The sequence below is a fragment of the Melanerpes formicivorus genome, unplaced genomic scaffold, assembly GCF_026170545.1.
Source record: "Melanerpes formicivorus ecotype bairdi unplaced genomic scaffold, bMelFor1.0.p_v2 SCAF_15, whole genome shotgun sequence".
In the NCBI taxonomy this organism is placed as follows: domain Eukaryota; kingdom Metazoa; phylum Chordata; class Aves; order Piciformes; family Picidae; genus Melanerpes; species Melanerpes formicivorus.
In genome coordinates this window covers 5,968,523-5,991,344 of record NW_027142367.1, presented here as the reverse complement: position 1 = coordinate 5,991,344, position 22,822 = coordinate 5,968,523, and the positions used below count along the sequence as shown (strand labels likewise).

General features: G+C 42.0%; 1 protein-coding gene across 2 annotated transcripts in view; it reads right to left on the bottom strand.

The window, feature by feature from the left end:
• The window catches only part of TMEFF1 (transmembrane protein with EGF like and two follistatin like domains 1), a 149,770-nt gene that overhangs the window by 25,729 nt on the left and 101,219 nt on the right, over positions 1–22,822 (bottom strand). For both annotated transcript variants that reach the window (XM_068147492.1, XM_068147491.1), the window contains exons 4-5: positions 18,177–18,203; positions 1,565–1,661 (exon numbers count right to left, since the gene is read on the bottom strand). In XM_068147492.1, the coding sequence (XP_068003593.1) occupies positions 1,565–1,661; positions 18,177–18,203 (124 nt within the window). The remainder of the gene's footprint in view (positions 1–1,564; positions 1,662–18,176; positions 18,204–22,822) is intronic.

The window sequence follows — 22,822 nt, the reverse complement described above, 5'->3', positions numbered from 1 at the left end:
GCACTGCCTCTGTGGCTGCAGCCATTGTACCTGCCATCATCCCAGACCCTAGTTAAGCGTCTTCCTTACAGGTGGCTAATGCCAGGACAATGGCTGTGGGAAAAAAAAATCCTCATCAATTAGAGGGGCCTTTTTAACTTTCCATCAAATCTTAATATCTCACAAGGCTGTCTAAAGGAGCCCTTTTTTTCCCCATGATGTCTCTGCCCTTTCTGACAGCCACACAGATCTTGGACACTCAGAGTATACTCTAACCATTGGGCACCTTGAGTAGCAAAAAGTGGTGCATCTTCTTCTTCTTCTCTCTTAAAAGAATGTTCTTTTTTCTTGATCATTCAGTTTGAATGATGGTGAAAGGATCTAAACCTGCCTGGCACCCAGTCACAGAATCACACAGAATCACAGAATCACTAGTGGTGTCCTCCAGGGTTCAGTACTGGGGCCTGTCCTCTTTAATATCTTTACCAATGATCTGGAGGAGGGGATTAAGTGCACCCTCAATAAGTTTGCAGATGACACCTAGCTGGATGGTTGTGTTGATCTGCTAGAGGGTAGGGAAGCTTTACAATGGGATCTGGAAAGGTTAGACTGATGGGCCAATGATAATTGTATGAAGTTTAACAAGACCAAGAGCTAGGTGCTTCATCTGGGTCACAACCCCATGGTATGCTACAGACTTGGGGATGTGTGGTGGGAAAGCTGTGACTTGGCGAGGGACCTAGGGGTATTGGTTGACAGTGGACTAAATATGAGTCAGTAGTGTGCCCAGGTGGCCAAGAAAGCCAGTGGCATCCTGGTGTGTATTAGAAACACCGTGGCCAGCAGGAACAGGGAGGTGATCATCCCCTTGTAGTCAGCACTGGTGAGGCCACACCTTGAGTATTGTGTCCAGTTCTGGGCCCCTCACTACAAGAGGGACATTGAGGTTCTAGAGCATGTTCAGAAAAGGGCAACAAGGCTGGTGAAGGGTCTGGAGCACATGGTCTATAAGAAGTGTCTGAGGGAGCTGGGGTTGTTCAGTCTGGAGAAGAGGAGGCTGAGGGGAGACCTCATCAGTCCCTATAACTACCTGAAGGGAGGCTGCAGGAAGGATGGAGTCAGCCTCTTCTCCTTGGTGTCATGTGACAGGACTAGAGGAAATGGTTTCAAGCTGTGGCCAGGGAAGGTTCAGGCTGGATGTTAGGAAATATTTCTTCCCTGAAGATAATCACAAAGGATTATAAAACATTGGAATGATCTGCCCAGGGAAGCGCTGGAGTCACTGTCATCCCTGGAGGTGTTTAAGCAGTGTGTGGACCTGGTGCTTAAGGACATGGTTTAGTGTTGACCCTTCAGTGCTGCATTGATGGTTGGACTGGATGATCTTTCAGGTCTCTTCCAACTGGATGTATTCTGTGTGATTCTGTGTGAGTTCTCACAAACAGCCAACATTTTTCATCAGTTTTGCCCTGGATGCATTTACAAGGTCAAGTGGCATGGTAAGTTTGTAAGTTCAGACAAAGTGACTGCCTCAGGTCACTGGTTCAACTTACTGTGACTTTGTTAAGGAAAGCTTATTACTTACCCAACATTTTCTGCATCTTCATCACATTCAGCCCTATATTTGCAAACCCCACATTTGGAGTGTTTTCTCTGAACTTCTGTTCCAGATCCTTCATACTCTTAAAACAAAAACAAAAGGCATTGTTAACAGAAAGCATGGTTTTCATATTCAGCTCTGAGTTTTCTTACCTAAATCCATTTTACCTTCAGGTATACTGTGAATATGGAAGTATCACATACAGAAGTTTTTAATCCTAATAGTACCCCTTTCTTCAAAATCAGGCAACTGGAGGTTGGTAGAACAGTACCAATGACAAGAAAGCATCTCTCAAAACACTAATGCTTCACTGATTGACTCTTCCTTTATTCATAAATTGGCGATTTGTATTTCTCCTTGCCCCACCAGACACACAACCAGCATTGACATGTCACAGTCACATTTTAGAATTAGAATTAGAATTAGAATTAGAATTAGAATTAGAATTAGAATTAGAATTAGAATTAGAATTAGAATTAGAATTAGAATTAGAATTAGAATTAGAATTAACCAGGTTGGAAAAGACCTTTGAGATCATCAAGTCCAACATATCATTCAACACCACCTAATCAACTAAACCATGCAACCAAGCACCCCATCCAGTCTCCTCTTAAACACCTCCAGTGACGGTGACTCCACCACCTCCCTGGGCAGCCCATTCCAATGGCAAATCACTCTTTCTGTGAAGAATGTCTTCCTAACATTCAGCCTAAACCTCCTCTGGTGCAGCTTGAGACTGTGTCCTCTTGTTCTGTCATAGGTTGCCTGGGAGAAGAGACCAACCCCCATCTGGCTACAACCTCCGTTCATGTAGTTGTAGACAGCAATAAGGTCTCCCCTGAGCCTCCTCTTCTCCAGGCTAAGCAACCCTGATAATGTATAAACCCTGTGCCTTTTGAAGTCCTTGAATACTAGGCAGCAGGGATTTGAATGCTATTTTCTTTGACAGTCTTTAATTACAGATATCTTTATGCAAGATTACCACTTGCATTTTTTCCCCTTTTTGATTCTTAACAATGGGATCAGACTGTGCTCATATCTCATATATACTGGGGTATATTTTCCAGAATACTCTGTTTAGCTGTAACAGACTAAAAGGAAAAAAAAAGTAATCTTAACAAGAAATTGATAGAAATTGTAGGCACCCTAAATTGTAAAATATACATCTCAAATATTCTGATCTTATAAACATCTGCACCAATCTTAACTGTTGACATGGACATAAAGACTCTTCATGTGTAAAAGAGAAACAAACTATACTTTTATTGCTTCACTACCATTAGTCCCTCCTACTCTTGATCTTAATAATGTACTAAAGGAGAGCTAGATATTTGAAAAGAAGAAAAACTATCACAGGAATCTGCAGAGGGAAAGAGCTGTTCAACATACTGCAGTATCATGGGGTGCTTGGTTGCATGGTTTAGTTGATTAGGTGGTGTTGGATGATGGGTTGGACTTGATGATATTGAAGGTCTCTTCCAGCCTGGTCTGGTCTGGTCTGGTCTAGTCTAGTCTATTCTATTCTAGTCTAGTCTAGTCTAGTCTAGTCTAGTCTAGTCTAGTCTAGTCTGTCATGGTAGCATACAGCTGACTATCCAAGGCTGTCAATAGTCAGAGATCAAAGTGATTCCTCTTTCCATAGCAGCTTTATATGCTGTAGCAACAGCAAAACAAATACCACCAATTAAAGTGCTGCATTTACATTAAAAAAATGAAAATAGGAAAAAGAAATCCACAATAGCCCTTCCTTATTTTCCTGGATCTTGGCTGAAAGGAATCTTTCCCTCCTACCTGTGAGCCTGTGCTTACATGAAGAATAGTGCCCCTGAAATTAACTCCTGGATAAAGTATGCTGTGCATTTTTCAAAGATTAATACATATAAAACTTTATTACAAAGTTCCCACCATACAATTACCACTCTCATTAAGTTGCAGCAGAGGTAATTTGCTTTTATCTTTACAAATGTGCATTGGATGCTAGGAAGAAGTGCTATACAGAGAGAGTGATTGGCCATTGGAATGGGCTGCCCGGGGAGGTGGTGGAGTCACCATCATTGGAGGTGTTCAGGAGGAGACTTGATGGGGTGCTTGGTGCCGTGGTTTAGTTGATTAGGTGGGTTGGATTGGTTGATAGGTTGGACGCAATGATCTTGAAGGTCTCTTCCGGTCTGGTCTGGTCTATTCTATTCTATTCTATTCTATTCTATTCTATTCTATTCTATTCTATTCTATTCTATTTCTAGATACCATATTCCTATGCCTGTGTTTGGCATCCTAAAGTGTCCTTGAGTATCAGATCTCACTTTTCCATGCCAATAAATGATTCCCTACAATTTGAACAAGTTAAACATATGGGACTTCTCATGGCTGTCATGCATGATATTTCCACTTCTTTTGCTGTTCTTACTACCCTTGATGCCCTCTAGAGTTATGGGCAAAAGAGCTGGATGTGCTGCTCCAGGAGAGCTGTCATCAAAGCCACATACCATCTAAGATATTCTTCAGTTAATACAACCAACAATCATGTTAATTTTTGACCAGTTTTTCTGCACTTACCATTATTATTCACATTCACTTTATTATACATGTTATTCCCCAGTGAGTTTTTTTCAGGGTCATCAGTCTGTCAGCCTCTGAGATGCATCTGACATCATGAAAAAATCATCTAGATCTGGGACTCACTACATGTAACTCTGTCCTTGGACATTAAAATGCCACCTGCTTGTGCATGCAGCTAGCTCAGTAACTTGTTCTCTGACATTCAGACCAAATCAGTACTGACTGATTTGCTCCCAAGTCACCAATGGAAGGGGTCAAGAGGCCATGAACAGTCTCTAGTAGAAACACACACATTTTGTAATGATTTCATGACATTTAATGATACACTGATTGGCAATGCTTTTTTGCACATTAGATGTGCACTGTATGGATGTTATAACCTCTAGTTACTTAGACTTGTATGAGAGATTGCCTTTGACTGAGAAAGGCTATGGGTTTCAGGTGGTACACTTAACATGAAATGTTCTGTTGTACAAATGCCTTTCTTGGAAAATTAAGTTAAAAAAAAAATCCACAAAACAATTTCACACTAAAGGTTTTCCATGAACTCAAGTTGACTGGCATTAAATATTTTAGTTGAATAATTGTACATTATTTCTCATTGTTCTGTTGAAGAAAAAGAGACCAAAAAATGTCATCAGCCCAGAGAATTCTTTATCACCTGTTTTTGAAGCTTTCAGGTGCAAACCAGACAGACCTGCTGGTTACAAAACACCTGTCGTCAACATTCAATGTTTAAAATCCTTCTGCAGTACGCCTAGCATGGAAATATTTCATCATATCCAATATATACTTTCTGACTTGACTACTAATACATCCAGAATGCTTTACAAAGCTCTTTTGCTTCACTATTAGCATTTCAATTTTGTAAGGCAGCAAAAGCAGCAACACATACACATACATGCACACCCTTCCTGCTCCCTGTGAATACCCTGACACCTTTCCATTTTCACAATCCACATAGTCCACAACTAATTGCTAATAGTTTCTATAAGCTATTCAGTGTAAAGTTCCCTCCCTCTCCTTCCCTCCCCTCCTAAAACTGCTTTCTCTAATTCTTTTAGCCTCGTTTTAGAAGAAGTGCAGTCCTTATTTCTTGATCAGAACTTGCTGAGCTTCATGCATACAGAACTATTTATCCATACTACATTTTGTTTGCACACAATAAATATGTTCCAGTTAAGAACACCTGCACTAATCATTTATACTTGTCAGGATGAGGTGTAATACAGATGAATATTTCCAACTTAGGCAATAGTCATCTATAATTTTTAGAAGCTTCTTTCATTACTAGCCATGTGCCTTAGCACTGGCACTATGAGACACTGCATATAATTCAGAATGAAATCCTTCAAGAAAATAGAGCTTTTCCCACCAATACAAAACAGATGAATACTGTTTTTCAGCCTGAGTTGGTAGCAGACATTTTCAGTACTCTACTCGTGTGCTGTTAAATTAAGTTAACCCATTACTTGAGAGCAAGTTTCTCTGGTGCAAATGTCTCCAAATAGGCAATGCATCCCTTGACAGATTGCCTGTCCCTTCTCCTTTCTCCTCCACATTTGATTATTTCTAAATAGGTTATAGCCATTAATTTTAATATCCCAATCAATCAGTTCTTGCCAGCAGGGTTCAGCAGTATCAATTAGGTCAAAATATGCTCCCAAATAGGCAGTTCAAGCTCTTCTTGTTTATTATGCAGGCTTCTAATGTTGATGTATAGATGATTACAGAATTTCTTCTCACTTTCACTGGTATCTTGATTAATTTTGTTCTTTGACATCCTAATTTCATGCAGAGTGAAGGTTCATTTTGCCTCTCCTTTCAGCATCCTTTCGTGTTTCAGGGCAGCACCTCATTAATGCTCTGTCCTTCAAATGAAATTAGGTACGATGATGGGATTGGTGACTCCCAGTTGTCTCTTCTCAGCTGCAGTGCTCCCTAACACTTCTTGAGTCATTATTCCTCTGCAGAAGACAGCCAGCTATATCTTAGGAGCTGCAGGGTAGGAACCTGTAAATGGACAGCAGCTCTAGAGGAATTGGTCAGCAGTAAATTGCTTCGCTCAGCAACTCATTTATATGTTCCTACAATGGTAACACAGCTACGTTTCTGCTGAGGGCTTTCAATCAAGCTTGAAGCAAAAGCATTGGTTTCTGTCAAGGTGATGTTTGGTCAGCCTCAAGGCATGGCCTCAAAAGGGAGCTCCACTGTACCTATGCTTTTATCACTGTTCACAGTGAAGCAGGGGGAATAGAGGGAGCTGGTGGAGAGCTGCAACTACTCAGTAGCCACAGACTGATAGAATAGAGATTTTCTTGTCTGAGAAAGCCTCTCTGAAAACCAGTTCCTAACTGTTTTGGGAGTACAGTGATTTTTGCTGCAACTTATCAGAGCAACTAATCTCAAAAAGATTTTTGAAAAATAGGGAAGGCCAAATCCCCTTCTGCATCCTGAATTACAGAAGAACCTCCTCCGTGATCAGACTTTGATTCCCTTGGTACAGCTAGCACTGGAAACTCCTCTCAAAATATCTCAGTCCCAGTATTACAGGATGCAGTTCACAGATCAGTTTAGTGACTGATCTCTTCCATTAATTTTTAGAGCAACTTTAATGACACAGTTAAAATGGAGATTTCCCCTGTAATTTGAAATGAAGCTGCAAACTTGCTCATTTCACTATAGGTACATATTTAAAGCTAGTGCAACAACTACTCTCAGATATCCCAATTTTTTGGTAAGTGGTATCTTGAATTATCCTGACCATGCTGCTGGATTATACACAAAAGCAATATTTACCTGTGTGGAAGGTGCTGTTCTCTTATCCAGCTACCCAGTGGGCTTAGAAGCAAATCCTGGCTTGGTACAGAGAGAGATCTATACCTGTCTGGAAGATACTTTCCCTGCATGGTGTAGACCACCTACTACAGTTGTAAGCATATGCCAGCAAAGACACTTGCCTTTGAAGTTTGGTTTTGCAAGAAGGGACATTACAGATTTAACACAAGGATGCCTGGTCTGTTTATGATTGAGGAGCCTGGAGGAGGCGATTTCAGAGGTTTGACACCCCCATTGCATCCCAGCCAAGACAGTGTGTTTGCCTAGTGGTTGTGATAATGATGATGTGTGCTGTTTTAAGCAAAAGACTTGAGGATGTGCACTGCAAGACTTCCTACCACCACTACCTTTGTTATGTGTTTAGGTATTTTACACATCTGACAATTATAACTTCTATTTTGCTTCTATACATATGACACAGGATAAACATGGGGCAAGTGGGCATACTGTGAGGGCTGGGTCAGCTCTTACATTGCAGGGCCCTCTGGCTGGAGAACTTGATTTCTCATTCACTCCATTGCCTTGCTTCAAATGCAGCTAACATCCTTTTTCTCCAGAGGAAGACACAACAACTTCAGAGTAATCACCAGGGAAATTAGGCGTGACTAGATGATGGTGGAAAACGGAAAGGACAAGAAAGTCATCAGATGCCTAGGGAAGTGCCCCATAATTTCACAAATGCACCAAACACGCTTCTGCTGGTCCTGTTTGGGCTACATGAGATGATCCTGCTCTTATTTGCTATCTGTCATCCTGCACAAGAGGCAAGAAGAATCTATCTTTCTGTGGCCCTAGCTCCAGTATCCTTCAGAGCAACATCCAGCCTCCCTTGAAAACCCTGCCTAGAAGAATAGAAGGTGTGAACATTCAGGGTGGAACATTCAGGCCCTTTGCCTCTGCCTTGATGTCCTTTGGTGAAAGCACAGTAATTCTTGCAAGTTTGAGTCCAGTGCCAATTTAACCTACAGAGAGTAGGATCTCTAGCATAGTCAGCAGGTCAAGGGAGGTGATTCTCCCCCTCTAGTCCTCTCTGGTGAGGCTCCACCTGGAGTACTGCATCCAGTTCTGGAGCCCCTATTACAGGAAGGATCAGAACATGCTGGAATATGTCCAGAGAAGGGCCATGAGGATGATCAGAGGGCTGGAGCACCTCTCCTATGAGGACAGACTGAAGGAATTGAGACTATTCAGTCCAGAGAAAAGAAGGCTCTGAGAAGACCTTATTGCGGCCTTCCAGTATATGAAAGGGACCTACAAGGAAGCTGGGGAGGGACTTTTTAGGGTGACAGGTAATGATAGGACTAGGGGGAAATGGAACAAAACTAGAAATGGGTAGATTTAGATTGGATATTAGGAAGAAGTTCTTCCCCAGGAGGGTGGTGAGACCCTGGAACAGGTTGCCCAGGGAGGTGGTCGAAGCCTCATCCCTGGAGGTTTTTAAGGCTGGGCTGGATGTGGCTCTGAGCAACCTGATGTAGAGTGAGGTGTCCCTGCCCACAGCAGGTGGGATTGGAGCTAGATGATCCTTGAAGTCCCTTCCAACCCTAACAATTCTCTGATTCAACAGAAACAAAAAGGGCTGTTTGAAGCTAAAGTGATACTCAGTGACAAGTCACATGATGGAATCATCACTTAAATCCTTTTAGGCTGGACCTGAGCAAAGCCTTCGACACTGTCCCGCACCACATCCTGGTCTCCAAACTGGTGACACATGGGTTTGATGGGTGGACCACTAGATGGATAAGGAACTGGCTTGATGGCCACACCCAAAGAGTGGCTGTCAATGGCTCCATGTCCCAGTGGAAGCCAGGGACAAGTGGAGTTCCTCAGGGATCAGTCCTGGGACCAGGCTTGTTCAACATCTTTGTGGGGGACATGGACAGCGGCATTGAGTGCACCCTCAGAAAGTTTGCTGATGGCACCAAGCTGTGTGGTGCAGGAGACACACTGGGGGGAAGGGAGGCCATCCAGAGGGACCTTGACAGGCTGGAGAGGTGGGCACAAGCCAGCCTCATGAGGTTCAACAAGACCAAGTGCAGGGTCCTGCATCTGGGTCGAGGCAATCCCAGGCACAAATACAGGCTGGGCAGTGACTGGCTGGAAAGCAGCCCAGAGGAGAGAGACTTGGGGGTGCTGGTGGACAAGAAGCTCAACAGGAGCTCTCAATGTGCACTTGCAGCCCAGAAAGCCAATCAGATCCTGGGCTGCATGAGGAGAAGTGTGGCCAGCAGGTCAAGGGAGGTGATCCTCCCCCTCTACTCAGCTCTGGTGAGACCCCACCTGGAGTACTGTGTCCAGTTCTGGAGCCCCTATTACAAGAGGGATATGGACATGCTGGAAGGTGTCCAGAGAAGGGCCACAAGGATGATCAGAGGGCTGGAGCACCTCTCCTGTGAGGACAGACTGAAGGAGTTGGAGCTGTTCAGTCTGCAGAAGAGAAGGCTCCAAGGTGACCTAATTGTGGCCTTCCAGTATCTGAAGGGGGCCTACAAGAAGGCTGGGGAGGGACTTCTCAGGATAGCAGGTAGTGATAGGACTAGGGGGAATGGAATGAAGCTGGAGGTGGGGAGATTCAGGCTGGATGTGAGGAGGAGGTTCTTCACCATGAGAGTGGTGAAGCCCTGGAATGGGTTGTGCAGGGAGGTGGTTGAGGCCCCATCCCTGGAGGTGTTTAAGACCAGGCTGGACGAGGCTCTGGCCAGCCTGATCTAGTGTGGCAGGGGGGTTCCTGCCCATGGCAGGGGGGTTGGAACTAGATGATCCTTGTGGTCCCTTCCAACCCTGACTGATACTATGATACTATGATACTACCAGAGAAATCTGCTAGAAGAGGTGATGCTACCTACTCTGCAGGGTGTTAAGCACCACTGAGCTTCTGCAGTCATATTAAAATGCATTAAAATAAATCAGTAGCATTATTACAAATTAAAACAAAAAAAATGATTCGAGGCTCTAAACTGTGTCTGTTTATACCACCCTGACTGTGTGACAATTACTGGATAAGTGTTGTCCCCAGTGAGGGGAAGGAACAGATGGCAGCCTGCTAAAAAGCACATACTGTATATCAATTTATTAATTACTAAATGCAATCTGCTAGACGTTCATCACAAGATACTTTAGCTATTAAATTTCAGAGGGATTAGAAATTCAAAACAAATTATTTTAATAATAATTGCCTTAGCTATATGTATTGCAAGCATGTTATTTCCTTAGATTAAAAGCCTGACATGATTAGGTGCCATCTGTCTAACTACCACTGCATCTTCTTTGCTATCAAAAGTGTACTTTACTTAGGTACACAGATAAATATTGAACAAAAAGAATAAAAAATTAATGTTATGGGCATACTAGGACACTTTGAAGTCTTACCCTTGCTGGCTGATTACTAGAGCACAGAATCTGCCTCTTCTAGGACACTGATTTGTCTCGGAAAAGCTGGCCTGAAAAGTTATTACCATGTGTTAACTCTTTGATGGTGTATGTAACACACACTGACGGTTTTCAACACATCCTTCCAAAGGCTTAACTATATCACAAAGTCAACAACACAAGCTGCCATTTGCTGGCAGTATCAAGGAGAGAAAGTAAGGACTCCTTGGATCAAGAGGAACAAAGGCCTTTACTTGGAGGGACATGGGGAGAACAGCTCATAAGTGCTTGTTTACCAAAGATGGGAACTGGGAGTTCAGAAGAAATGAGGTTCTCCTTCAAAAGCTATTGCCTTATGCCTGGATGCCAGATGGAAAGTACTACCAGAAAAATCCTTATGAATAAGGAATACTCCCAGCTGAAAGCAAATTATCTTCGTTATCAATACTTCTGACCGAAAAAAAAAGAGACATTAGCTTCATCCTCAAGATGCTTTTCTTTACAAATCAGTCTTCCCATCCGCAGTGAGCAAAAACTTCTTCAAATCACAGAGTGCGCTGGCTTGGAAGAGACCTTTAAAGGTTATCTAGTCCAACACCCCTGCAATAAGCAGGGATATCACCAACAGGAGCCCCATCAGGTGTGACCTTGAATGTTTCCAGGGATGGGGCTTCTACCACCACTCTAGGCAAACTGTTCCAGCATTCTACCACCCTCATAGTACAGAACTTCTTCCAATGTGTGATCTAAATCTTCCCTGCTCTAGTTTAAAGCCCTAGTGATACATGGCCCTATTAATATGTCCTTTGCTAAGGCATATGGAAAACGAAGAGGTGATTTTTGGTAACCAACGTGGCTTCACCAAAGGCAAATCATGCCTGACAAACTTGGTGGCTTTTTATGATGAACTGACAGCATCAGTGGATAAGGGAAGAGCAACTGATGTAATCTACCTGGACTTGAGTAAAGCATTTTGACACTGCCCTGCATGACATCCTGGTCACCAAATTGGAAAAGCATGGACTTCAGGGGTGGACCACTCACTGGATAAAGAACTGGCAAGATTGCCACACTCAGAGAGTTGCAGTCAACAGCTAAATATCCAAAGGAAGACCAGAGGCATGTGGCATCCCTAAGGGTCAGTACGGGGAACAGTGCTGTTTAACATCTTTCTCGAGGATATGGGCAGTGGGATTGAGTACACCTTCAGCAAGTTTGTATATAACACCAAGCTACGTGGTCCAGTTGACGTGCTGGAGGGAAGGGATACCATCCAGGGGGACTTGGACAGCCTTGAGAAGTGGGCTCAAGCCCAAGGATAAGTGCAAGGTCCTACACCTGGGTCAGGGCAATCCCAGGCACAAATACAGGCTAGGTGAGGAGTGGCTTGAGAGCAGTCTTGAGGAGAAGGACATAAGAGTGTCAGCTGCCAAAACACTCAACATGTGGCATCGATGTGCGCTTGCAGCCCAGAAGGCAAACATATGCTGGTCTGCATCAAAAGAAGTGTGACCTGAAGGGAGCCTACAAGAAAGCTGGGAAGGGACTTTTTCCAAGGGCTTGTAGTGATAGGATGAGAGGAAACAGATTGAAGCTTGAGGAGTGTAGATTTAGACTAGATAATGGGCAAAAATTCTTTACAGTGAGGGTGGTGAGACACTGGAACAGGTTGCCCAGGGAGGTCATGGATGCTCACTTCCTGGAGGTGTTCAAGACCAGTTTGGATGAGGCCTTGAGCAACCTGGTCTAGTGAAAGATGTTCCTGCCCATGTCAGGGGCTTGGAACCAGATGAATTTTAAGGTCCTTTACAACCCAAACCATTCTATTATTCTATGAAACAGTCCCTCCTCAATTTCCTTGTAAGTCCCCTTCAGGTACTGGAAGGCTGCTATAAGGTCTTCCCAGAGTGTTCTCTTCTCCAGGCTGAACAATCCCAACTCACTCAGCCTGCCTTTGTAGGAGAGGTGCCTCAGCCCCCTGACCACTTTTGTGGCCCTCCTCTGGACTTGCTCCATCAGGTCCATCACCCTCTTGTGTTGAGGGCCCCATAGCTGAACACAGTATGCCGGGTGAGCTCTCTTTTTACAGGGACAACACAGATTCACAGATTGCATCAGGTTGGAATGGACCCTCTAAGGTCATCTTGACCAACCTCCCTGCAGTGGGCAGGGACACCTCCAACTGGGCTGCCCAGGGCCACATGAAGTCTGATCTTGAATGTCTCTAGGGATGAGACCTCAACAACATTGCTGGCCAACCTATTCCACTATTTTGCTGCTGTCATTATAAAGGACTTCCTCCCTATGTCCAGGCTAAATATACCCTGCTCATGCTTAAAACCACTGCCTCTCAGCCTGTTGCTACAAGCCCGTCTGAACAGTCCTACCTCAACATGGCAGATTCTACAAGAAAGAGAAGTTTTAAATTTGCATTGGAAAACAAGAATATGTTTCATGAGAGAGAGAAGTCTGCCACCTTTACCTGCATGTGACAGCCTGAGGATCATTTTTTGTGCCCTGCTCTACCAGTTGTGGAAGTACATCCAGCAGGTCAAAGAGTGTTGCAATTCACAGCTGGCAGAAATGAGCATCAGCCTGAGCCTGTAACTTCTCTTTCACCAGTTTTGCCTCAGACTCTAACAAATCACTAGTTAAACAGAGTGGATCAGGAGCTGCTTTCACGACTGTATACCTTAGCATGGGGAAATTGCAGATCCCACTGTCTTCAGCTGTGACCTCAACTAAGCAACTTTTTTCTATGTCTGAGTCTCCATTCTCTGACATTGCTTTCTGTAGAGGTGAATCATAATGGTAGAGTAATGAGGTTTTGGAAATGTCTCTAATTTCTGAATTAACAACCCATACTGCTCTTATTAAGTGTCTTCATAATGCTCATTGCCACGAGTGAGCAACAGCTTAGTTTTGTAAGACTAATTTTTATTAAGCTAATTGAAGTTTTGGACTTCTGAAATGAGCAGAATGAGCAAAATGAGCTATTTTATTACAACTCTTCATTGAATATTGTGCCATCAGAGCATAGAAAATGGAAATCGCTTATCCAGAATGTCAAAGGGCAATGAGACAATCATGTCACCAGTAAAAATTATACTCCTTTATCTCATTCAGGCACACTGAAAAATTTCTCCCATTCTTAATTCTTTTCCTAAAATCCAGTATCTTTGTGACAGTGAACATGATTTGGGAGAGAACCTGGATCCATGTCTTTTAGCATTTTTGTGGCACAGGATAACTTCAAAAGCAAGACATTGGCTGAAATAGCCTTTGAGGAAGAGGACTTTTGTGGGTACAGAATGTGCTGGGTTTGAGAGGCATTTTTTACATTAAAATTAATGCATTTAACATCATACAGTTTGGGAGTAGGAGGGAAAATTTGCATCAAGTTTCAGAATCATTAATGAGCTTGTTCTGTGCTTGGAAAAAAATGAAAGAACCACTAGCACGAATCTCAGCTGCATGTGAGGCAAGCACCTAATTTCTGTGGTGGAGACTGTCACAGACCAAGCTGTCACAACCAAAAAGCACAGCTCAGATGCTTTCCCAGCACTTCCCTTCAAAGTTAAAAACCTACCAGCAAACAGTACATCTCCTACACAGCAACTGCAGTGCTTCCTGAGCATATACTAGCAGCTGCACTCATCCATTCCATGTGTGCAAGCATCACTGGCGCATACACAATCACACTAATTGTGTGTTTAAGAAACATAGCAAGCACTGATTCTGTGACTAACATCTGGAAATGTAAATCCTAGGAAGAAAACACAAATCTCTACGACAGCATGTCTGAGGTCTCTTTCGCACTTTGTGGTTTTTCACTTCTGTTGCTCCTTCCTTGTATTTACACACAGTAGCTCCACCTAAATCTACAGGGCACAGAAACTCCTCTTGCAATTTAGTTCCCATTTGTGCACTCTTAGTCAAGAGTACGATGTTAAACTACCAGGCCTGGGTGCTTATTATATTAGTTTACTCCAAAAGTAAAAGCCAGGAAGGTCTCATAACTCCTCCCGTCAGTCCAATAGCCAGAATAACCAGGAAGGCAAGACTGTGGTGTGTACACAGGAGCACTTCTGCCCTGCAGGTCACCCTCTGACTGGGTTCCTGCCCCAGTTTCTTGTCTGGATTCTAAACAATGCATCTCCATCTGCAATAGGTTCAACATTCTCTTAGAAGTTTGGTTTTAACTCTAAAATGCCTTAACTTGCAATAAGTCTTTGATGTTTTTAATATCTTTATCTAACACTTTTACAGTCACTTGAATAATGGTACAAAAAATAATCCCAGCTACAAACACATCACAGAGCTTTTTGGCCAGAGCAGACCTCAATATTTAAAGCAACAGCATACTCCATCCCTTGAAGGATTGCTTTCAGACCTGCAAAATGACTCAACACAATGAAAACTTGCCAAGTGTTCAGCAGAAGGATTAGCCAACACCCAATTTAGTGAGGAAGGTGGACAGGGACAGTTCTAATTCAATGTGTCACAAATAGCCTAGCTGTATAGGAAAAGGTAAAGGAAAAGGTAAAGGAAAAGGAAAAGAAGAAAAAGAAGAAGAAGGAAAAGAAAAGAAGGAAAAGAAGAAGGAAAAGAAGAAGAAGGAAAAGAAGAAGAAGGAAAAGAAGAAGAAGGAAAAGAAGAAGAAGGAAAAGAAGAAGAAGGAAAAGAAGAAGAAGGAAAAGAAGAAGAAGGAAAAGAAGAAGAAGGAAAAGAAGAAGAAGGAAAAGAAGAAGAAGGAAAAGAAGAAGAAGGAAAAGAAGAAGAAGGAAAAGAAGAAGAAGGAAAAGAAGAAGAAGGAAAAGAAGAAGAAGGAAAAGAAGAAGAAGGAAAAGAAGAAGAAGGAAAAGAAGAAGAAGGAAAAGAAGAAGAAGGAAAAGAAGAAGAAGGAAAAGAAGAAGAAGGAAAAGACGAAGAAGGAAAAGAAGAAGAAGGAAAAGACGAAGAAGGAAAAGAAGAAGAAGGAAAAGAAGAAGAGGGAAAAGAAGAAGGAAAAGAAGAAGAGGGAAAAGAAGAAGAGGGAAAAGAAGAAGAAGGAAAAGAAGAAGAAGGAAAAGAAGAAGAAGGAAAAGAAGAAGAAGGAAAAGAAGAAGAAGGAAAAGAAGAAGAAGGAAAAGAAGAAGAAGGAAAAGAAGAAGAAGGAAAAGAAGAAGAAGGAAAAGAAGAAGAAGGAAAAGAAGAAGAAGGAAAAGAAGAAGAAGGAAAAGAAGAAGAAGGAAAAGAAGAAGGAGGAAAAGAAGAAGGAAAAGAAGAAGGAAAAGAAGAAGGAAAAGAAGAAGGAAAAGAAGAAGGAAAAGAAGAAGGAAAAGAAGAAGGAAAAGAAGAAGGAAAAGAAGAAGGAAAAGAAGAAGGAAAAGAAGAAGGAAAAGAAGAAGGAAAAGAAGAAGGAAAAGAAGAAGGAAAAGAAGAAGGAAAAGAAAAAGGAAAAGAAAAAGGAAAAGAAAAAAAAGAAAAAGAAAAAGAAAAAGAAAAAGAAAAAGAAAAAGAAAAAGAAAAAGAAAAAGAAAAAGAAAAAGAAAAAGGAAAAGGAAAAGGAAAAGGAAAAGGAAAAGGAAAAGGAAAAGGAAAAGGAAAAGGAAAAGGAAAAGGAAAAGGAAAAGGAAAAGGAAAAGGAAAAGAAAAAGAAAAAGAAAAAGAAAAAGAAAAAGAAAAAGAAAAAGAAAAAGAAAAAGAAAAAGAAAAAAAAAGAAAAAGAGAAAAAGAGAAAAAGTTAAAATGACAAGTGTGGTTTTCAATTTCTTGTTGCTGGTTGTTAGGGTTTTTTCTTCCCCCATCTAAAATTAAGAACTAAACCAAGTTGTTTTGATAAAGAACAGAAACAGGAACGCTTCAGTTGACCCAGAGGCACTTGGAAGAAAGCCAAATAAATGAAGGGCTAACATCACAAAACTGCTGGAGGAGGTAGTGGGTATATGTTGTCCCTTCTTTATTCAATACCCAGGCAGTAGAGGTATTCACCTTGAGTCTTTCTGCCCGGAGGGAACTGAAGTTACATATTCCACCTCCCAAGAAAACGCACTAAACACTGTACTAGCTAGCACGGAGGGATCCCTAAATCTCCTCTACCAATGCAATTCCATTTTCCATAAATAATTAAAACTCATTGGCACCCTGCATCCCAGCTAACAAAGCCTTTCCATAGCATGCATCCTTCCTCCTGCTCCCTTTGTCTCCCAGCTCAATAAATATTTCAAGTAAGAACAAACCCAACAAATGACAAATGAAGAGCCATTTTGGACTTCTCTTACCAGGAAACAGCAGACCTGGGTTCAGTCTCCTGCCCCAAATCAAGCAGTAAACATATATGAATATGGACCTATACCTTTTCAGTGAGCAGCCTAACCAACAATATGTAGCATGTTCCAGCCTACTTTTCTTCAAATTATTCATAAAATTACCCAAAGAATCCCCACATCTGTCAGTCAGCTGCCAATCAGTTCCAGAGACATTTACAAAGGACTTTAACAGGGATTTTTGTATCCAATTGGGAAATACTGAGAAAAAAATGAATACATATATCCCCCAAAGTATTCAAACATTCCTAAAACTGTTCCAAACATAAAAGTCAGATGTGTGCTAAATTATTGTCATCTGTCACCTACAGGAACTGTATAGCTGCACTGAGGCAAACAGAACAGCTGTAGTGGAATAAAACACTGGGTAGAAGGGGGAAGGAGGAGCTAGTAGATCTAGGGAAAGAGCGTGATGCAACCTCTGGAAGATGAGCTTCAGAAAAAAGTCAGTGGTGCAGATAAGAAGAGATAACTTCTTGAGCAGAAAATTGTTCCTTCAATTACTGCTCCAAAAGGAAACAAAGGTGAGAATGGCCAACGGCCCAGGAATTTATTGATAATGTCTTATTAAAGGGAAGGGAAATTCTTCCCCTTCATTCAATAAGGAAAAAACAAAAAGGAAGCTAGCTGCTGATTTTTGGCAAGTTAACTGTTGTGTTTAGCTACAGAGTGATGCCATTGACTGTTTTCCACTATTTCATGTAGCTACACAAGATTTGTGATATTTCAGAAGTCAGTCCCATCAGTATGAACTGCAACACTTCCCATTCAGGAAGCCTAAGCCTAAGCCAAGCGTAAAAGCAAAATGTCTTTTCTGTGCCTGTGTACATCTATAGCTCATGTTTTTTGTTCTTATCTGCATCCTTGCTAGTAAAAGCAAAATGTCTTTTCTGTGCCTGTATACATCTATAGCTCACGTTTTTTTGTTCTTATCTGCATCCTTGCTAGAATCCTTGGGAAGAATGTTAAGATGTGTTCAAAGATAGGAACGCTTTTACTAGTGCCAGCTGTGCTACATTCCCCCTCTTTGAATATAGAGATTTGAAGAGAAACACCTAAAATATTTGGTAAAAGACAGAGATCATAATGCAATCATTACATGTTTTAGGCAATATGTTTGACCAAGGATAAAGTCATTACTAGATGTTGTAAGCAAACGATGGCCAGGGGAAAAAAGAATTAAAAGTAAGAACTTTATTGTGAATGGACATTTTCAGGAGTCAAATACAGGTGAAACAGGGTTCTTAACATCACACTATATTGCTGGCAACAAACCAAAAATTACATAGGTTAAATCTGAAAGAACAACATTGGTCAGATGCACACTACAACCTATTTCTATGCAAATATTATTCTGAGATGGTCAGATAACAGCAACGTGTTAAAGCTTAGTGTTAATTCATCATTTTTCCTCAATTCATGTCATGCGTGTCAAACAGCAATCATGTACATCAAACTGACACACACATAGTGAAAAAAGAAAGGAAGGCCAAAAGCAAGTGTAGCTGCTGTTTGGTACTCACCTCCTTCTCCTGATCCAGAGCCATTATCTGAAAACACAAACAAACAAAAAAGGGGGGGGAGAGAAAAAGAAAAGAAATGAAAATATTGCTCCAGGATCAACTGTTTATTCAGGAACTTGTCACTGTAAACCATTATACTGTTCAGGTGCTACATTTAATGAGCCAGCTGTAAAAACAAATATCCCACATAAAGGCTGGCATCCTTACATACAGTTTTCCCATGCTTACTGTGCCCTAATCTTTCTTTTCCCTGTCATGATGTTTTTACTCCAGAAACAGCATCATTGAATACTGAAAACAGAATTACTTTCTCAGCCTTTGTTCAGCTGTTAGAAATCTACATTTGTTAAATCCAAAAGCAATGCAAAGCACAGAATCTGAGTTTGGGAATATTTATACTTTTCACCCTCTGGACCTGGGAGTAGAGCTTGAAGGAGTAATACATAAATCACCTGACTGCAGAAGTACCTCTAGAAGACAACTAGACCTCAAAGTAAAGTTGGCTTAAGTAATCTAATGATAAAATAGCTTGTCTCAGCTGAGTCAATCACTTTATATAAAGATGATCTAACAACATAATCATTTCATTGGCATTAGCCTGACTGGATTACCATCTGATGAGTGACAGCTTGTGTGTGCATCCCCTTTGCATTAGCAGTTCAAGCGTCAGCAGGACCTGAGCTTCCTCATCACCCCAGACTAACTAACTCCACTTCAGAGCATTATGGAGCTGGCTTGGGATTTTATACAGAAAAGAGCATCCCACTGAGTAGCACTCTGCACAGTGCCTTCAGCCAGCATGTCAGTAAAGACAAGTTCTTAAACACACAAACCTCCCTTGTTCTTTCTTGCTCAAAGGAGGTAGAGAGGAGAGGATGGGATAGCAACTGCAGTCAGTGAATTGCTCCCCATTCCCATTAGCTCAGCTTCTCTGGAAGACGAGGAAAGGAGTGGATCTGACACTGCTAGTTCCACACCTCTCTTTTTATGCCTGCTTTGGAGATTGAGAAGGCAGCTGAATTTATTTCCACAAATGTGAAAGAAAAAAGAGGCAACACAGAGAGAGGATGGGGGGTTTTACTTCCACATATGAACTCGTTGTTGACATCAGAGGAAAAACCAAACCCTCCATTTGCTCAGCTCCCTTCCCCCTCTTTTCTTTAAGCAGCTACATTTCTAAGAATAATTCCCCCTAGTGCATGGATAAAAGTGTGAAATTACACATTACTGGGTCACTTAACACATTAAAAATAATCTCCTGTCACATGGAGTATCAGACCTAGAGAGGTTTTTTTTTTTTTTCCCTTCTGCCTAAATTTCGTCTTGTATCATTATTCTGTGTCTATCAGACCGAGCTTATTACCTTACAGAAATAAATGCAAGAACCAGAAGGGCTCTTGTTCCATCAGTAGTGGCTCACTTTACTGACAAAGCAGACAGTCCCATGTAAAATGTCACTGTTGTGTCACCGAAAAATATGGAAGTATTGCTTCATTAAGAAATTTGAGGAGGTAAAATTTACTGATATGAGGTAGGTTTATAGGCCTATTTGTAGAGGTGAACTGTGTCATAAACTGTACTGAGGGAAAGAAGGCTGCCATACAAATGTCAGCAAGTTTAACTTGTAATTTATATAAAAACCCCAAGACTAAAATGTCTCAAAGAAAACTGACTTGTTCCATGTTTTCATTTCAAATTTGCACTCTTTGGCCGCTTTCCCCGCACGTTCATCCCTAAGCTGAGGAATGCTGGCTCCAGTTATATCCCAAGGTACATACACTGCGTGGTAAGCAGAGATACCATCACACAGAGAGAGCAAGCTGTAAGGACAGAGCCACATCAATGATAAGAGTTGATGCTCAGACCATCAGACTCTATAGGTCATTGGGTTGATAAACGGTAGGTCCACAGGCAATTGTCTCTGCTTGGCAAGACATGATAAGAAGATGGATCCATTCCCATGTGTTTTCAGGTCTCAAGAAATCATAGAGTCTTATCCTTTATAACATGGCATCATTTTCAAATTTTGCCTCCCCCTCTGAGCCTGGGAGCTGTGCTAGGACTCTTGTTTCCAGGGTAACCACACCAAACTAAACTGGTGTGCCTTTTTTCCCTTTGTGAGCCTTGGCTAGATTTCCCCCAGCAGCTGCTGGTTTAAAAAGTAGCATTTTTTGCAAACTTACTAGGACAAGCAGCCCTGTTCCTTTCAAGCCCTTGACCAATTCAGGATTCCAAAAGTGGTCTCCATGCACCAAGATTTGGCAAGAAAGATGCTGAAACAAGTGAGAAAGCAGGACAGAAAGAGCATCCCCCAAAAGCTCTTTACTTGAGCCACTCTTTTCCAAATTGGCTCATAAAATTATGGTTATACACAAATGTACAGGCATCTGCTGTGAGCTGCTTTTATCTATGAAGGAGTTTCTGAATGAAATATATAAAGAAGCATTTGGATCAGATACAGTATCAGAACACTGCAAGCACTGGGCTACGGTCAGAATCCCATTTTTTCATGGTTCTCTCTGAACGGGATCCATTTCTGTACTGTGAGTCTGCTTTCGTGCAGAGACAGAAGGTTTGCTCTCCAAACCTGAAAGAGCTGCAGCCTCTCATTCAGGAGGGATTGCTTCTAACTCAAACTAGCATGAAAAGTGAACTTCTCTCTACCCCATTTAGGTTAACAGCTCCAAATACTAAGTACAACCAGGAAGACAAATAGTTCACTGACAAATTTTAAGCAAGCAGACCTTTCCACTTGATTTACATGGGACATATGATCCAGTGGGCACTTCCAGAGCAAACCTAAGTGATCCTGCACACAGAGAGGCAGGCAAAGAAATACCAAATCACTGCTTCTTTTTTAGATCTCTGTATGAAACAGGTCAGCAGCTATGCAGTTGTGGGCAGAACAGAACACTGCTTGACACATTGAAGGTAAAACTGTACACCATTCTCTAGGAAACAAAGCCAAAAAAAAGAAGATGTATTTGCAGAATTTAGGTATTGCAAGGCTTAGTTAATAGCTCAGAAGGGATTTTCAGCACCTGAACTTTGGCACCCAGGAGTTATTATACTCTTTATACTCAAGTCCTGGATTTTCCCCTAAAGCTTTTGGGATATAGCTGTGTTTTTCTTAGCACAAAGAGAGCATGTGCCCCTTCTCTGCATTAAGGAGGAAATGATCTTCCCATACCAACAGTCCAGAAACTTCACTGAAAAGTCCTGAACAATGCTGACTCTTTTATTCGGTTGTCTTTGGTTACTCATGAGACAGAGCCACAAGGGACAAAGGGCAGCTGCTCTCTCAATCTCTAGTTCCTTGTTAGCCTGGATTTCCTAGTTAACAGAGCTAAAAATGCATCCCACTCCATGGTAGGACTGGGTAAGCGTGCTGCAGTTAAATCCTAGGTACACAAAAGAGTACCTGGTAAAGTAAAGATCAGATAAAACTATCAAGAACCTTGTTACCAAAGAAGACCATCCTGATCTACAGTTGGCACTAGGCACTATTGCATTTTATTTAACTTTCCCTCTTTGCTCAACACCGTGTAATTCTCCATCAGCTCCTGGAGCAACAGCAGAAGCCCCAAAATCTCCAAGGACCAGTGTTTTGGAAGAGATTCAAAATCAGCACAGCCCATTTCAAGCCACCAGCCAGAGCAAAGACCAAAGAAAGCTCCAGCTTCCCACTGCTGGCAGTGGAGCAGAGCTCATGCTGCTCCACAAAAGCGGTTTGTAGAGAAGCATGCCAGCTCAGCCACCCAGCTCTCCCAGAAGCATCGGCTCAGCCATCCTCCTGCTGCTGCTGCTCGGTTTCTATCCCCACCCTCCCAGGAGCAGAGCTGCCTGGTAGCAATTACCCTTGATTTTGATAAGCCAGCAGGAGCATTTGGGGAGGAATGCTGACAAGCCTAACTGCCAGCAGCTGCGAGGCCTCTGGCTGCTGGAAAGAGGCTTTTAACCTCTGCAATGCCAGACTGTGTGTAGTGACATCTTTAGGGGAAAGTGGTTGCTAATACTTGGTCCTGGTAGCCATTTCCTGCTATACTATGCCATGCAAAAAGAAATAAAACAATGTAGAGGATGTTAAACCCTGGAACGTGTTGATGTAGCTTATCTGGTTAAGCTATTTCTTTGCCGCAAAACATTTCTTAATGACAGAATAGTGATGCTGTGCTGTCACAATGCAGGCTGGCCAGGGAAGATCCTGTACTGCACTGAATCTGGGAATAAAGGTCTTGATCAGCTCTCAGCATGAATGAATATTTTTATAGCAGGTTATCAGGTTTGTAATGGCTTTCTTGCAAGAGCATAATTATTTTCACATTTTCTTAATCTAGAAGTGAGTTGCCTATAATTTCTTCCTTAGCTCTCTTAAAAGGATTAAACTGAGCTTATTATATTTCTTTTCAGGACAATATGTGCACCTAGATATAGAATAGAACAGAGTAGAGTAGAGTAGAATAGAATAGAATAGAATAGAATAGAATAGAATAGAATAGAATAGAATAGACCAGACCAGACCAGACCAGACCAGGTTGGAAGAGACCTTCAAGATCGTTGCATCCAACCTATCAACTAATCCAACCCACCTAACCAACTAAACCATGCAACATAGCACCCTATCAAGTCTCCTCCTCAACACCTCC